General features: G+C 47.3%; 1 protein-coding gene across 2 annotated transcripts; it reads right to left on the reverse strand.

Moving 5' to 3' along the window:
• Positions 1-407: 407 nt before the first annotated feature.
• ISG20L2 (interferon stimulated exonuclease gene 20 like 2) lies at positions 408-16,353 on the reverse strand. 2 transcript variants are annotated; one of them, XM_016193627.2, is made up of 5 exons: positions 16,055-16,338; positions 15,179-15,444; positions 14,621-15,148; positions 1,435-1,635; positions 408-680 (listed from the first exon to the last, which is right to left on the reverse strand). In XM_016193627.2, exons 2-5 carry the CDS (start codon positions 15,326-15,328, stop codon positions 567-569), a joined length of 993 nt encoding a protein of 330 aa, XP_016049113.1. In that variant the 5' UTR covers positions 15,329-15,444; positions 16,055-16,338; the 3' UTR covers positions 408-566. The 2 variants fall into 2 exon arrangements, with proteins under 2 accessions (XP_016049113.1, XP_007535599.1); XM_007535537.3 differs by having other exon boundaries at positions 14,621-15,444; positions 16,055-16,353.
• Positions 16,354-16,474: the final 121 nt, after the last annotated feature.

Genomic DNA, 16,474 nt, shown 5'->3' on the forward strand with positions numbered 1-16,474 from the left:
TTCTAAGTCACACCCTTAGCTCAAACTGCCTTGTCACCCTAAGGAGAACCGAACCTCTCTAGACTTGGCTCCTTTGGCCAAAGTGGATCAAGGTGGGAAGAATCTAGAAGTAGACTCTGTGATGTGTAACATCATCATTTATCACCTAATCAGGCCACTTCTGAGTGAAAGAGGGTGCTGCTGACGACTTGAGAACAAAGACGTAAGATGGGGACATGTGGCCACCCTGGTGATAAGGCAGTGTGGGGAACTACACTTCCCAGCATGCCATGCCCACTGCTGGAGCAGAGCACCCTGGGACCTAGGTAGCACCAAATGACAGGTAAACAGTGAGACAGTGTAGGGCTGGGCTCTGATGCGGAGGTTTCCTCCTTTCACAGGACACATAATCAGACAGTACACAACACTTGAGGTGAAATTTCAATGAATAGTAAGTCAGAAGTGAAGCCTTTCTCTCCCCAGTTCTAGCTTCCAGCAGGTGAAAATGGTAAAATCTGCAGGGCTACAACCTTGTTTGTTCTGTGCGCTGCCTCTGCTGCCTCATGTCAACAGCAGTCATGCTCCCATTAGTTTTTGGGGGGATTCTGTATCAGGTGCTGTTCCCACTCAACCTCAACCAACTTGTACAGTTCCATGGTGGCCTGAGCGTCCTCCACTGAGGAGTGTCCTCTTTTCCCAACCTGAAAGAGGAAGAGAAAGGGATGAAGCTGAAAAAGACTGTGCAGCCTGACTCCTGACCTCATACAGGGACTCAGCTCCCAGAAAGTCTGGGCTACTTCTTGCCTCAGTTCTTTCTGTGGCAACAGGTATATGTCACACTATTCTATATTCTTTCTTCTCTTTAATATTTTATTACTAGGTACAGAAAGAAACTGAGAGGGGAGGGGGAGATAGAGACAGACACCTGCAGCCCTGCTTCACCACTTGTGAAGCTTTCCCCCTACAGGTGGGGACCAGGGGCTTGAACCCAGGTCCTTGTGCACTGTAACATGTGCACCTAACCAGGTGTGCCACTGCCCTGCCCCTCACTATTCTATATTCTATAGAGATGAGACACGCCATATGAAAGGCTTGAGTCTCTCCTCTTCCTCAGTTCCTGAATGGCTTTCTAGATGACACTATACTCTCTTGCCAACCTGGCCACCTACCCCTTCCTTGAGTAAGAAACCTATGAAACAAATATGAAGTTCTTGCATCCTCTAGAGCACTACTGCTACTTGCTTTCTCTTCAGAGTTTTAGAGCCATGTGAAGCTTTTTTAGGTGCCCTTTGGGACACTGTGAAGTAAAGCATAGGAATCATCATCTGGTGATTGAGCGGAGAGCACTGCTGAACCTCTTGCCCCACAGCTCCCACCTGCTCTCCTGGAGAGGGGCAGCAAAAACAGTCTTTAGCATCCAAACTGAGGACTCAAGAGCCTTTGAGGATACACTACCTGAATGTCCCTGCTCAGCAGCTTCTTGGTGAGTTGCTTCAAAGACACAGTAGCATTCTCTGGGCAGTCAGCCTTACGGTTGAGGGGGGGAATGTGAGAGGTGTCACGGGTGAGGGACTTGGGATGGAAGTACTGAAGGGCTTTGAAATCGTTGTGGATGGCATGGCCTACCACTATCTTCCCCGTGAGTATCTTCAAGATCTGAAAAAGCCATGGAGAGGAGGCAGTGAGGAGGGTTCTCCATTGGAGGCCCTGCAGTCTAAAAGCGGAGCCTGGTCACGTGTCACTGTAGGTTGCTTCCCACAGCAGGCCACACCTGCCTCGTGCTTTGTGTGTGTGCTGGAGACAAAATCCAGGGTCTCGGGCACACAAAACATGCACTCCCCCCGAGCTACAGCCTATGCCCAGCTTCTTCTTGAAGTGCCCTCTTCCACAAGTGTTCTTTTACCAGAAATCCAGCTATCCTTCCCCCTCCCCCATCTCCCCCAACACACCTACCTAAGTGAAAGTATTTTTCCATGGCATGACACTGGACTGAAAGCAACCGAGGTGTCTTACCTTCTCACTAATTTTCTTTCTTTCTTTTTTTGTTTTGCCTCCAGGGTTATTGCTGGGCTCGGTGCCTGCACCATGAATCCACCGCTCCTGGAGGCCATTTCCCCCCTTTTGTTGCCCTTGTTTTTTTCTTTTTGTTTTTTCTTTATCACTATTGTAGTTATTATTGTTGTTGTTGTTGCTGTCGTTGGATAGGACAGAGAGAATTCAAGAGAGGAGGGGAGACAGAGGGGAAAAGACAGAGGGGAGACAGAGGGGGAGAGAAAGATAGACACCTGCAGACCTGCTTCACCGCCTGTGAAGCGACTCCCCTGCAGGTAGGGAGCCAGGGGCTCGAACTGGGATCCCTACGCCAGTCCTTGCGCTTTGCACCACGTGCACTTAACCGGCTACGCTACTGCCCGACTCCCTCCTTCTAATTTTCGCGCCAAAAACTACATCAAAGGACCTACAAGCTTTTAATAAAAACTTACTATTACTGAGAGGAAGGGGAAGAGAGAGAGAGAGAGAACACCAGGGCATCGCTCTGGCAAATGCAATGCCAGGGATCAAACTCAGGACGTCATACTGGAGTTCAATGTTTTTTTTTGTTTTTTTTTTTGCCTCTAGTCGCTGGGGTTCAGTGGCACTGAGAATCCACCACTCCTGGCAGCCATTTTCTTCCCACCCCCTTTCTACTTTATTGGATAGGACAAAGAGAAACTGAGAGGGAAGAAGGAGATAGGAAGAAAGAAAGATAAATACTCCCCCCAGGCCCACCTGCAGGAGGAAAGCTTCATGAATGGTGAAGCAGTGCTGCAGGTGTCTCTCTGTCTCTCTATCCCCCCTTCTCTCTCGATTTCTGTCTGTTTCTATCCAATAAATAAATAAATATAATTAAAAAAAAGGATAAATACCTGCAGACCTGCTTCACCGCTTGTGAAGTGTCCTCCCTGCAGGTGTGGGGTGTGGGGTGGGTGTACCTCAAACCCAATCCTTGTGCTTAGTACTATGTACACTTAACCAGATACACCACCTCCTGCCCCCTAGAGTTCAATGTTTTATCCACTGCACTGCCAACCAGACTGCTCAACAAAGAATTAAGAATCGTGGCTAAGAGATAACTTACCAGTAGGACACACATTTTACCATGTGTGAAGCCCCCAATTTGAACCCTGGTACCACATGGGAGCCCTATAGGACCTGGGGAAGTCTCGGTGTTGTAGTATGTATGTGCCACTTGGTCTCCCCTCTCCTCCCTCCCTGAAATAACAAAAAGAATGGGGCTGGTAAAATAGCTCATTTGGCAATAGTATGCTGCTATGTCATACACATGACCCAGGTTTGAGCTCAGACTCCATCGGATTATAGGAAGGTCTGGTGTTGTGGTTTAACTTCCCTGCTACTTTTTTATTTTTACATTTTAATGTATTTTTGTCTTATTTTCAAGAGGGAGAGAGAAAACAAGAGTACTGCTCAGCTCTGGCTTATGGTGGTGCAGGACTGTGATTTTGGAGTCTCAAACTTGAAAGTCTTTTTACATCACCATTATGTCACCTTCCTCCTCTGCCTCTCTAAAAAAAAGTCAGCCCAGGGAGTTGAGCGGTAGCACAGCAGGCTAAGCACATGTGACGCAAAGCGCAAGGATCGGCATAAGGATCCCGGTTCGAGCCCCTGGCTCCCCATCTGCAGAGGAGTCGCTTCACAGGCGGTGAAGCAGGTCTGCAGGTGTCTGTCTTTCTCTCCCCCTCTCTATCTTCCCCTCCTCTCTCCATTTCTGTCTTATCCAACAACAACGACATCAATAACAACAACAATAACTACAACAACAATAAAAAGACAACAAGGGCAACAAAAGGGAAAATAAATAAATAAAATAATAAAAGAAGAATTAAAAAAAAAAAAGTTAGCCCAGTAGTTCAGGAGGTGGCACAGTGATTAAATCACTGGACTCTCAAGCATGAGGTCCCGAGTTCAGTACCTGGCAGCACACATACCAGAGTGATGTCTGGTTCTTTCTCTCTCTCCCCCTATCTTTCTCATGAAAAAAATTCTTGACGGACAACAAGGGCAAGAAAAGGGAAAATAAATAAATTTAAAAAAGATTATTGAGGGAGTCAGGCGGTAGCGCAGCAGGTTCAGTGCAGGTGGCGCAAAGTGCAAGGACCAGAGTAAGGATTCTGTTCAAGTCCCAGCTCCCCACCTGCAGGGGAGCTGCTTCACAAATGGTGAAACAGGTCTGCAGGTGTCTATCTTTCTCTCTCCGTCTCTGTCTTCCTCTCCTCTCTCCATTTCTCTCTGTCCTATCCAACACAATGACATCAATAACAACAACAATAACTACAACAATAAAACACGGGCAACAAAAGGGAATAAAGAAATTAAAGAAAAAAAAGAAAAATTATTTAAAACACTCACCTTGGGAGTCGGGCGGGTAGCACAGCGGATTAAGTGCACGTGGCACAAAGTGCAAGGACTGGCATAAGGATCCCGGTTCGAGCCCCCGGCTCCCCATGTGCAGGGAAGTCACTTCACAGGCAGTGAAGCAGGTCTGCAGGTGTCTGTCTTTCTCTCCCCTCCCATCTTCCCCTCCTCTTTCCATTTCTCTGTCCTATCCAACAATGACATCAATAATAACAACAATAAAACAAAGACAACAAAAGGGAATAATTTTTTTTTAAAAAGTCACCTTTTAAAAATATGTAATAGGGAGTCGGGCGGTAGTGCAGTGGGTTAAGCGCACATGGCGCAAAACACAAGGACCAACGTAAGGTTCCAGGTTCAAGCCCCTGGCTCCCCACCTGCAGGGGAGTCACTTCACAGGTGGTGAAGCAGGTCTGCAGGTGTCTATCTCTCTCCCCCTCTCTGTCTTCCCCTACTCTCTCCATTTCTCTCTGTCCTATCTAACGACAGCAACAACAATAATAATAACCACAACAATGATAAAACAACAAGGGCAACAAAAGGGGAAAAAAATGGAGCAGTGGATTTGTGGTACAGGCACCCAGCCCCAGCAATGACCCTGGAGGCAAAAAAAGAAAAAAAAAAAAAGAAAAAGAAAAAGAAATAAGTAAAAAAGAGAAAGCCATCTGCCCCTCTTTTTTTTTTTTCTTTACGATTTCATTTATTAATGAGAGACAGAAAGAGAACACCAGAGCACCACTCCGGTATAATTGCTGCTGAGGATCAAACTGGGGACAACATGCTTGAAAGTCTAATGTCGTATCTACTGTACCACCTTCCCAGACCACCCAGTTAATATTTTTGAAAAAAAAAAATTTTACTCATGAGGGGGTTAAGCGAGGGAGGGGGAAGGGAGAAACACTGCATCACTCTGGCATATGTGGAACTGGGGGAGCAAACTAAGGGCCTCATGCCTGCAAGTCTGGGGCTTTACCCACTAACAGCCAGCACCTTTATTTCACACTAACTTCGGCACAAAGTCCATGCTATAGCTAAGTGGATCTGCTGTCTCAGACCCACACCACAGCCATGCTCTGTTTCTCTCAGCCTTTGCTCAACTGTGCCTCTGGCACACAGGATGTCTGACCATTCTTTCAAGTTCCTTGTTAAATCCAGACATTTCTGAAAGGGTGGAGAGATTGCATAGTTGTTATAAAACAAACAAACAAAAAAAAAAAAACCCCAACAACTTTTCATGCCTAAGGCACCAAAAGTTTCCAAATTTAATTCCCAGCACCAGAGCTGAGCAGTGTGCTGGTAAAAAAATAAATAAATAAATAAATAAAAATAAAAACAAACACAAACACATGCATAAAATCCAGGGGTCCAGGAAGTGGCGCAGTGGATAAAGTGCTGGACTCTCAAAGCAAGAGGCCCTGAGTTTGATGCCGGGCAGCACATGTGCTAGAGTGATACCACCTGATTATGTCTCTACTGCTCTCATTACTCAATAAATAACATCTTAAAAACAAAAAAAAAAAGTAGTGGGCTGGGCAGTGGCACACCTAATTAAGTGCACGTGTTGCCATGTACAAAGACCCAGGTTCAAGCCCCCACTCTCCACCTGCAGGGGGAGAGGCTTCATGAGCAGTGAAGCAGGTACTGTAGCTGTCCCTCTGTCTCTCATCTTCATTTCCCCTCTCCATTTCTCTTTGTCCTATCAAATAAAAACAAAACAGGAAAAAAATAGCACTGGGAGTGGTGGATTCGTAGTGTGTGTTCAAAGCCCCAGCAATAATCCTGGTGAATAAATAGAAAATCCAGACATTTTACTTCTAACAAACCTCTTTGGACCAACAGCTGTGGCAGATAAGGAATGGTTGGAATAGTATGTGCAAAGAAGGCCGACATTAGAGTAGGCCAAAGGCGCCCTCTGGAGGCCTCCCTATACCTCTGCACACCCTCTAGGTGCTCGCCCTCTTCTTAGGGAGATAGCAAGCATAGGGGTTATTCAAAAGACTCATGCCCTCTGCTTCCAGAGTCGAGTAGTTGTCCAGTCAGTAAAGAAATGAAGACAAGGGAGTCCGTGGTAGTGGGTTGGGCGCAGGTGGCGCAAAGCACAAGGACCGGCTGAAGGATCCCGGTTTGAGCCCCCGGCTCCCCACCTGCAGGGGAATCGCTTCACAAGCGGTGAAGCAGGTCTGCAGGTGTCTATCTTTCTCTCCTCCTCTTTGTCTTCCCCTCCTCTCTCAATTTCTCTCTATCCTATCCAACAACAACGACATCAATCATAACTACAACAATAAAACAACGAGGGCAACAAAAGGGAATAAATAAAAAATATTTAAAAAAAAAAAAAAGAAATGAAGACAAAACAAAAATATCCTCTTTTTAACTGCCACCAATTAATTGCTGGGGCTCGGTGCCAGCACTACAGATCCACTGCTCCTGCTGGCCATTTTATCCCTTCCTTCCTACTTTATTTGATAAGACAGAGAGAAATTGAGAGGGGAGGAGGAGACAGAGGAGAAAGACAGACACCTGCAAACCTACTTCACCACTAGTGAAGCTTCCCCGATGCATAGGGGTGTGTGTGGGGGGGGCTTGAACTGGGGCCTTGTGCAGGTCTTTGCACACAGAACTATGTGTGCTTAACCAGTGCACCACCACCTGGCCCCCAAAACAAAAAGATTCTTAAGCAGCCCAGGGGGTGGTTTAGCCAGGAGGCGGCAGCTATAGCACTGGACTTGATCATTTCAACTCAGAATCAAGAGGTCCTTATTTTGATCTCTGGTATTGAATGTGTCACAATAATGCTCTGGTTCTTTCATTCAATCATAAATATATATTTTAATATTTATTTTATTTATTCCCTTTTGTTGCCCTTGTTGTTTTATTGTTGTAGTTATTATTGTTGTCATTGTTGTTGGATAGGACAGAGAGAAATGGAGAGAGGAGGGGAAGACAGAGAGGGGGAGAGAAAGACACCTGCAGACCTGCTTTACCGCTTGTGAAGTGACTCCCCTGCAGGTGGGGAGCCAGGGCTTGAACCAGTAACCTTACAATGATCCTTGTGCTTTGCGCCACCTGCGCTTAACCCCCTGTGCTACAAATAATTGTAGACTCCCCACAAATAATTTTTTTCTTCTTCAAAAATTTATTTTTTGATAGGATAGAGAAAAACTGAGCACTCGCTTTGGGAACACATATACAGAGAGACTAGCATGACCCTGTGCAAGGATGACACGCAAATTTGTGTAAAATTTGTGAAAAGTTCTATATTTAAAAAAAAAGAATAAGAAAAAAACGTTTCATTAAGAACACGATCATAAGCCCTCTTGTGGGCCTCTAAAGGACCTTGCCCTCAATGTAGAACAGGACTGTAGGGACTGCCCTACTCTCCGAAGAGAGGCTAGGTCAGCATACTCGGGCACTTGAGGAAGACTGATCCTGAAATGAGAACAGCCTAGAATGTTCCTAGCTATGACCATGGAATGCAAACTCAGACTGACAGGGACTCAGAGGTTACAAAGGCTCCTGTGCTAAATATGAAGACATGGGCCTAGGTCAGATTGATGGGGTTTACAGTTAATAGTATTTATATGTACTTTCCTCATCTTTGGGGGCTACTCTTTGCCCTAATCCAGCTTTCCAGTCCTATTCTCAACTCTGACACCATCTTCCCAGACAATAGTTTTAGCCCACCTGCATGTTAGCTGTCAGGCTCAGGCAAAAATTACTAAAGTCATGAGACCCTTGGTAGATACCTAAAAGACTTCCTAGCTTCTTCCACACCAAGACCCTTAGTCTCATCTGCTTTATTCTTACCTTTAGGTTCCTGTTTATTAAAGTTTGTTCTGCTTTATATCTTACTGCCTTTCAGTCACAGTCACAGATGCTACTTCCCTGACTTCCCTGGGTAGACGACCTCACCAGTGTGTCCTGGAACCTCACCTCCCCAGAGCCCTATTCCATTAGGGAAAGATAGAAACAGGCTGGTGGTATGGATCGACCTGCCAACATCCATGTTCAGCAGAGAACCAATTACAGAAGCCAGGCCTTCTACCTTCTGTACCCCATAAAGAACTCTAGTCCATACTCCCAAATGAATAAAAAACAGGGAACCTTCCAATGGAGGGGATGGGATACAGAACTCTGGTGGTAGCAATTGTATGAAATTGTACTTACTGCCATATGCTCTTGTTAACATTAATAAAAAATTTAAAGAGAAAGAAAAAGAGAGAGAGAGAAATTTGAGATAGAAAGGGAAAAAGAGAAACACCTAGAGCACTGCTTCACTTGGGGACTGGGTTCTTGAACCTGGATCCCTATGAATGGTACTATGTATGCTCACATACACAGTTCACCACTGCCCAGCTCTAAAGTTCAGCAGGTAAAGCTCAGGATCTACAGGCCTAAGATTACCATCTAGATCCTTGACTGGTGCTCTAGCTCACTCACCCATAAGATTTTTTTTAAATACTTCTTTGAGTCTGGGTGGTGGCATACCTGGTTTAGCACACACATTACAGTGTGAAGGACTCAGGTTCAAGCCCCCGTTCCTCATCTGCAGGGAGGAAGCGTCATAAGAGTAAAAGCAGGGAGTCCAGCAGTAGCGCAGTGGGTTAAGCACACATGGCCTCAAGCACAAGGACCAGCGTAAAGATCCCAGTTCCAGCCTCCAGCTCCCTACCTGCAGGGGAGTCACTTCACAAGTGGTGAAGCAGGTCTGCAGGTGTCTATCTTTCTCTCCCCTTGTCATCCCTTCTCTCTCCATTTCTCTCTGTCCTATCCAACAACAACATCATCAATGGCAACCATAACAATAATAAGGGCAACAAAAATGAAAAAAAAAAAAAAAAAGGCCTCCAGAAGCAGTGGATTCATGGTGGTGCAGACACCATGCGATAACACTGGAGGTAAAAAAAAAAAAAAGTAAAAGTAGTGGGGCTGGGGAGATAGCACAATTATTATGCAAAAAAGCCTTTCATGCCTGAGGCTCTAAGGTCACAGGTTCAATCCCCAGTACCACCATGAGCCAGAACTGAGCAGTGCTCTGGTAAAATAAATAAATGGGGGGGGGAGGGAATAAAAAATATTTAAAAATAGGGGGAGAGAAAAGATAAAAAAGATTTAAAAAGTCAAAGCAATTTTGCAGTTCTCTCTCCATTTATGTGTTATATATATCGCCCAACCTTCTTGATTTGTCTCTATCCAAAATAAAAAAAAATTATGAGAAAGGTAGAAGAGGGGGGCCGGTGGTGGTACACCTGGTTGAGTGCACACAGTATAGTGCTCAAGGACACAGGTTCAAGCCCCTGGTCCCCACCTGCTGGGGAAAAGCTTTGCAAGTGGTGAAGCAGTGTTGCAGGTGTCTCTCTGTCTCTCTCCCACTCTATTCCCCCCTTCCCTCTTGTTTCTGGCTGTCTATCAAATAAAATAAAGATAATAAAAAAAAATTTAAAAAAAGAGAAAGGTAGAAGAGGAAAGGGAAGGGGGGGCACTAGAAAGTGACTGTAGTACATGTACTGCTGGGGATCGAACTCAGGACTTCATGAAAAAGGCCCAAGGCTTAATCCACTGCACCACCTTTCAGGTCTCATATTTATTTTTTATCTATCACATATGAGAGATTTACATGAAGCAGAGAGAAAAGGAGAAAGATACAAGCAGGTAGGGGAAATAGCACAGTGGTTCTGCAAACAGACTCTCATGCTGGAAGCTCCTTGATGCTAGGTTCAATCCCCCGCACTACCAAAGCCAAAGGTGAGCAGTGCTCTGATAAAATAAATAATGTTGTATGCTTTACATTGGGTTGTTCTAGCTCTCCTCCCCCAAGAAAACTGGATCAGTCCTGCTAGTTTCGCGGGCCTGCTTGGCCCCACCCTGAGGAACCCCAAGAGGGTTCCAGAGTTGGAGAGTTGGAGAGTTGCAGAGTAAGAGAGTGCTTGGTGCCGTCGCGGGGGAAAGAGGCAGCAGAGTTCTGTTTGGTGACTAGTTTGGGTTAGTTTATGAATCGTTGTTCCTGAATAAAGAAATACAGCTTCCCTGCCCAGCCGTATGTCTCTGGTCGTCTCTGTTACCCGCCCGTGAAGCTAGCCCGGCCAGCTAGAGCCACCGAATTTTAACAACAAATGGCGCCCAACGTGGGGCTGACCTGTGCATCTCTCAGATAAGTGAAGACAATTTGGCTGCCTATGTACTATGGCATTCTCTTCTGCTTGTGAAGAGATCTCCAAAGGCCTCTGCTCTTTCTTCACGAGACTGTTTTGCTGTTTCTGGAACATTTATCTCTTGACCACTCTGTGGTTTCTACTCGCTGGGCCGAACTCAGAACAGCCAGCGAGAATAGCCAGCGGGCGGGAGGCCAGGCACGGAGCTGCTGTTTCCACCTGGTTAAATAGCCAGCCAGCCGGCTGCGCCCAGACAACCCTGCGCACCGCGCCCGCAGCCCCGCAGCCCGCAGGAGGCTGACGCCAGCACGCAGGAGCCCGATGCCACCACACAGGAGCCCGATGCCAACACGCTGGAGCCCGATGCCAACACGCTGGAGCCCGATGCCAACACGCAGGAGCCTGATGCCACTACGCAGGAGCCCAATGCCTGCACGCAGGCCAGCCCACAGGAGTCAGCTCTCCACTGCGTAGCGCAGGGCACTGGACGCGGGATCCCTCCACGCTGCTCTGCCACTGCGAGCAGGGCAGCAGACATGACAGGGCCATGGGGCAGGGCCGCCACCCCTGGGCACCTCAGCACGCGCTTCTACAAAGCTGGCCCGCCCACCCTCGTGCTATGAATTCTGTAACGATCCCAGACCTCCCGGACCCCCGGGCTCCCTGCCGAAACTGGGCACACGAGATCTCCAGCTGCTGCTCCGGTCTGAAGACAGACAAGCTGGAGTACGCAGAGATTCGTGCAGAGATCGCAATCTGTAATTCCTAGAAGTGAAGCTGCCCAAGAGACCAGCACTGGACAACGCACCCTCCCAACAACTAAGACAGTACATATCTAAATTCGTGTTTAAAATGACATGTCTTCGTAACAAAGGTTTCTCTCCTTATGCATTAATGACCATGTTTATGTGTATGTTTAAAGTTTGGTAAACAGTAACTTTAAGGCTAAATTCTTACTAGTCAAAGTTAAATGAAAAAGGTTTTCAATGTAATTCTCATAAAGATAAAAATTAACTTACATTTAAAGTCTGAGGTAAAAATTAGTTAACAATCAATATATTTTAACTAAGTTGATCTAAAGACCTGCGCACACCTAGGGTGTGCCTCCATCTTGAATGGATATAACAAAAGGTTAAATAGACTTGTTGATATGTAAAACTCTCGATTACCTTCTCTATTAGAAATGATAGATCACACAATGGCTATGCTAATTATTCTCATGCCTGAGGTTTCCTTTCCTGTGCACACCTAGGGTGTGTCTCCATCTTGAATGGGTGTAACAAAAGGTTAAAAAGACGATGTTGATATGTAAAAGTCTCAAATTCCTTCTCTATTAGAAACGTTAGATTGCGCTATGGTTATGCTAATAAGTTTTGTTCCATAGTAAGTAAACTGCAGCCAGCTGCCTTTGGGACTCTAGGCCGTTCCCCACCCCCATGCAAATGCCTGTCGAGACAAGTACGCCCCCCAGAGGCAAGAAATGTTTTTTTTTTGAAGCTGATAAAGTTTTGCCCACAGAGACAAAACATGGCCCCCTCAGGCCTTCCCTTGGCAGCACACTGGTTCTTGTTACTTGCTTACGTGTTTCTCCATGTTTGTGCCAGTTTCTTTTTTTAAAAATGCCTGTACGATATAGGTTTCTGTTCACCCCACACCCTTGATACTGTAGTCATTTAGTTAAAAAGAAAAGGAGGAATTGTGGTATGCTTTACATTGGGTTGTTCTAGCTCTCCCCCCCCAAGAAAATTGGATCACTCCTGCTAGTTTCGCAGGCCCGCTTGGCCCTGCCCCGAGGAACCCCAAGAGGGTTGCAGAGTTGGAGAGTTGGAGAGTTGCAGAGTAAGAGAGTGCTTGGTGCCGTCGCGGGGGAAAGAGGCAGCAGAGTTCTGTTTGGTGATTAGTTTGGGTTAGTTTATGAATCGTTGTTCCTGAATAAAGAAATACAGTTTCCCTGCCCAGCCGTATGTCTCTGGTCGTCTCTGTTACCCGCCCGTGAAGCTAGCCCGGCCAGCTAGAGCCACTGAATTTTAACAACAAAATAAGACAAAAGAAAAAGAGGGAGTTGGGCGGTAGCACAACAGGTTAAGCACACGTTGCGCAAAGTGCAGGGGAGTCGCTTCACAAGTGGTGAAGCAGGTCTGCAGGTGTCTGTCTTTCTCTCCCCCCTCTATTTTCCCCTCCTCTCTCCATTTCTCTCTGTCCTATCCAACAACAACGACATCAGTAACAACAATAACTACAATAAAAACAAGGGCAACAAAAAGGGAATAAATATATATTTTTTAAAAAAAAGAAAAGAAAGATACAAGATACGAGTTAGGCCAGGGGTCGTTGGAGATAGAACTAGGAGCCTAAGGCATGGAAGTCCAATGCTTTCCCAGTTTAGCAGTTTCCCACTAAACCTTCCAGGCCGCACCAAGTGAGCTATCTTGCCAGCCCTATAAATAAATAAATAAACAAATAAATAGGGAGTCGGACATTAGCGCAGATTACGCTCATGTGGCACAAAGCGCAAGGACCAGCAGAAGGATACTGGTTCGAGCCCCGGCTCCCCACCTGCAGGGGACTTGCTTCACAAGAAGCAGGTCTGCAGGTGTTTATCTTCCTCTCCTCTCTCCATTTCTCTCTGTCCTATCCAACAACGATGACACCAATAACAACAACAATAATAACTACAACAATAAAAAACAAGGGCAACAAAAGGCAAAATATTTTTAAATAAATAAATAACTTGAGAGATAGCATAATGGTTCTGCAAAACATATGAAAATGCCCAAAACTCTGAGGTTACAGGTTCAATCCTCAGCACCACCATAAAACAAGCTGAGTAACTCTGGTTGGTTGGTGTCTCTCTCTCTCTCAATTTGTACTTTTTATTTTAAAAAAAATGAATAAAATATCTTTAAAATATATATGGGTGGGCAGTGGGTAGATAGCATAATGGCTATGCAAACAGACTCTCATGCCTGAGGCTCCTAAGTCCCAGGTTCAATCCCCCGCACCACCATAAGCCAGAGCTGAACAGTGCTCTGGTTAAAAAAATTAAAAAATAAAATAAAATTATATATATATATATAATTTTATTTTTTAAATACATGGGTGAGAGAAGAGACACCTCAGAGCACTAACCAGTTTGGGGACATTCAGTGCTGGGGATTGAATGTGGCACCTCATGCATGCAGGCCTTGTGCTGTGCTGCTGAGTTACTGAGTTACCCGCTACAGCACTCCTCTCCTGTTCATTTGCATTATCCCCAGGACCAAGCACAGGGCTAGGTTTGCTCAATACAGTGAGGACCCCAACATACCAGACCTATATATCTCATGCCCTTCACTGCAGACTACCTGTTTATACAAAAATACTCTAGCGAGACACCAAAGTCTATGAAACTATACAAAAATGCTCAGTTCCTTCCGTCAGCACTGTGCCCTTTCCTCCTCTGACACTACACTCTGAAAAGCCCACCACCTACTCCACTTTCACCCATGGTTCCTACTGTCTAAGGCTGGGATAGAGGACTTTTTTTTTTTTTTTTTCCTGCTAAGGACCACTGGATACTTATCACTCTTGGGCCATACAAAATTAATCTAAAAGTCAACACTCAATGTTGTTATGGAAAAAAAAACTCCAAGATGTCTTGAATTTTGAGTCCCACCAGTAGTGGCCTTGGCAGGGCCAGACCATATGATCTCTCAGCCATATATGGTGTGCAGGCTGGATGTTCCCCACTCAGGATCTAAGGCAACCCCCAAACTGAGCCTTTTCCCCGGCATTCAGACCTGCTGCTCTGGCCATCACTGGCTATTATTTCTCTGCAGATTCCCAGTTGCCCAGATCAGGAATCCATCTGGGACCTTGCTAAGACATCCTTGCTAAGGAAGGCATTATGCCAGCTTTCCAGACTTTCCCAGCTTGGCTCCTTCCCCCAATAGGAAGCACTCCTCCTCAGCTGGTTCACTTCCTCCCTCCCTTATCCCACCACCCTTTACTGCCTTCACAGAGCTTCAGACTTTGCTGAAAAATGTTCTGACCTCACCCACCATGCTGCTGTCACTGTACCCCCCAGTGCCTCTCACCTGGCTCTGAGCAATCTTAAAAGGTGTAGCGTTCACCATGTGCTGTTTCCGGATGCCACTCCACCTGGTGCGGTAGTCCACGATGGGGCAGGGGGGCAGAATGTACTCATCATAAAGCACATCTCCATTGTAGTTGACAATACTGCATCTCGCCAAGGAGCTGACATGGCCCTTGGGTCCTGTGCCCACCATCTCACAATCGATTGCCACCATCTTACTTGGCACCTGCTGGAAGGCTCCAGAGCTCTTACTCTCTGTGGAAGCTGAGGTGAAGTTCTGGGGAGCATCCTTCTGAGACGAGTTTTTCTGGGGCCCCTTCTTCTGGGAGCCACTTGGGTGACTCTTAATCTTTGGAAGGGCACTCTGGAATTCCCCCAACAAATCTACTTTAGCTGCAACAGTACTGGCCTTCTGGGAGGAGGCAGGGGTCAGCCATGGCACAGCAACTTTCTTGTTCAAGGACTGCCCTGGCGCTCCACTGGAGGCAGCCGTCTTCCTGGTGCCATCTACTTTAGGAGTTTCCCCTTTCTTTGAAGCTTCTGAGTGCAACTTAGGCACTTTTCTAGGGAATTGGTTCTTCTTGTTCAGAACACCCCTCTGTTCCAGGAACCGCCGCTTCTTGACAAAACTCTGGTGCTTAGCATTCCCCTCTAACGTCTTCTTGGGGGGAGGTTGGCCAAAATCCAGATTGAGGAGTAAGGCAGACATGAGGGTAGCAGTGATGGGAGAGCAGCTGGGAAGAGTGACTTACCAGTGAAAGGAAAGCTGAGGACTCATCCTCTACTGAGTTCCAGAGGCTGACATCTGGAGGTCTGTAGTAGACCCTAGGGAAGAAAGAGATTCTGATAACTGAGCACACACAGTGGGGGAAGCAAGACAGGTCTCTCGTCTGTAAGAACTAAGGGAGGAATGACTTCATAGTTAGTTCCGAGAGGGAAACTTAAGCAGTAACAAAATGCTTGGACTAACACTGAGCCAGGGTACCGGGATACTGACTGAAACACTGCAACTCATCAGCCATCTGGACTTAGGAGGGGCACTGTCCGTCTGAGAGACTGGCCTCACTTGTAAACTCGGAGGGCTGATGGGTCCAGGTCTGTCCAACTAAAGCAGTCTGGGCAGCCAGAATAGGGAAGCTCTCTCATGTGCCCAGGAAGGGCAGCTGGAAAGCAGTGGTTTCTGGGTTACCCAGGCAGCCACAGCGGGGACCCCATGGAAGTAAACACAAATACAGACACCCCTGCCCGCATCTCCAGGTGGGGGACGGCCCATGGGCACAACAACCAACAACCATGGGCACAACCTTCTCCCACGAAACGGACTTTGACAACACACTCCGCAGCAGCAAGACCGAGAGCCGGGCAGCCCAGCTCGGCAAGCACTTGCCCCGGCTACCCAAGCCTAGGAGATGAGCCCCAAGTCTCACACACCTACCTCCTAGATGCCCCCGACAGCTAGGCCCGGAAGCGCCAGGACCCAGATCCGGAAATGGGCGTGCGCCGCCGAGGCCCTGGCCGGCAGGCGCGCGGGTTGGAACGTGCCGGGAGCCGGCGCCCGCGCGCCCGCAGCACCCCGGCCTCCGGAAGCGAGGCCAGGGACTCCGAGTGTGTGGGCAGCGGCAGCGGGGGAGGCGGCGGCGGCGGCGTCGGTGGGGGCGGGGGCGGGATGCGCTCCCCGGCCCCTCTAGCCCCGTGGAGGTACAACTCGAAGGTGCGAGAAAGTTAAGACAGAGGGCAACTGCGGCGCGCCGAGGACACGGGACCCCACTTCCGGGAGGGGCGGGAAGTGGGCCGGAAAGGGCAGGGCCCGCGGCACCACCCCGCCCTCCTCGAGAGCCGTGCGTCTCGCGCGCTT

The sequence above is a fragment of the Erinaceus europaeus genome, chromosome 11, assembly GCF_950295315.1.
Source record: "Erinaceus europaeus chromosome 11, mEriEur2.1, whole genome shotgun sequence".
Classification (NCBI taxonomy): Eukaryota; Metazoa; Chordata; class Mammalia; order Eulipotyphla; family Erinaceidae; genus Erinaceus; species Erinaceus europaeus.

What these genes read in the sequence shown, in the direction of transcription:
- ISG20L2 (XM_007535537.3), bottom strand. Translation starts at nt 15,328, where the DNA reads ATGTCTGCCTTACTCCTCAATCTGGATTTTGGCCAACCTCCCCCCAAG. An exon ending in TTAAGATTGCTCAGAGCCAG is followed by an intron (nt 1,636 to 14,620) that starts GTGAGAGGCACT and finishes TGGCTTTTTCAG; the next exon opens with ATCTTGAAGATACTCACGGG. An exon ending in TGCTGAGCAGGGACATTCAG is followed by an intron (nt 681 to 1,434) that starts GTAGTGTATCCT and finishes TTCCTCTTTCAG; the next exon opens with GTTGGGAAAAGAGGACACTC.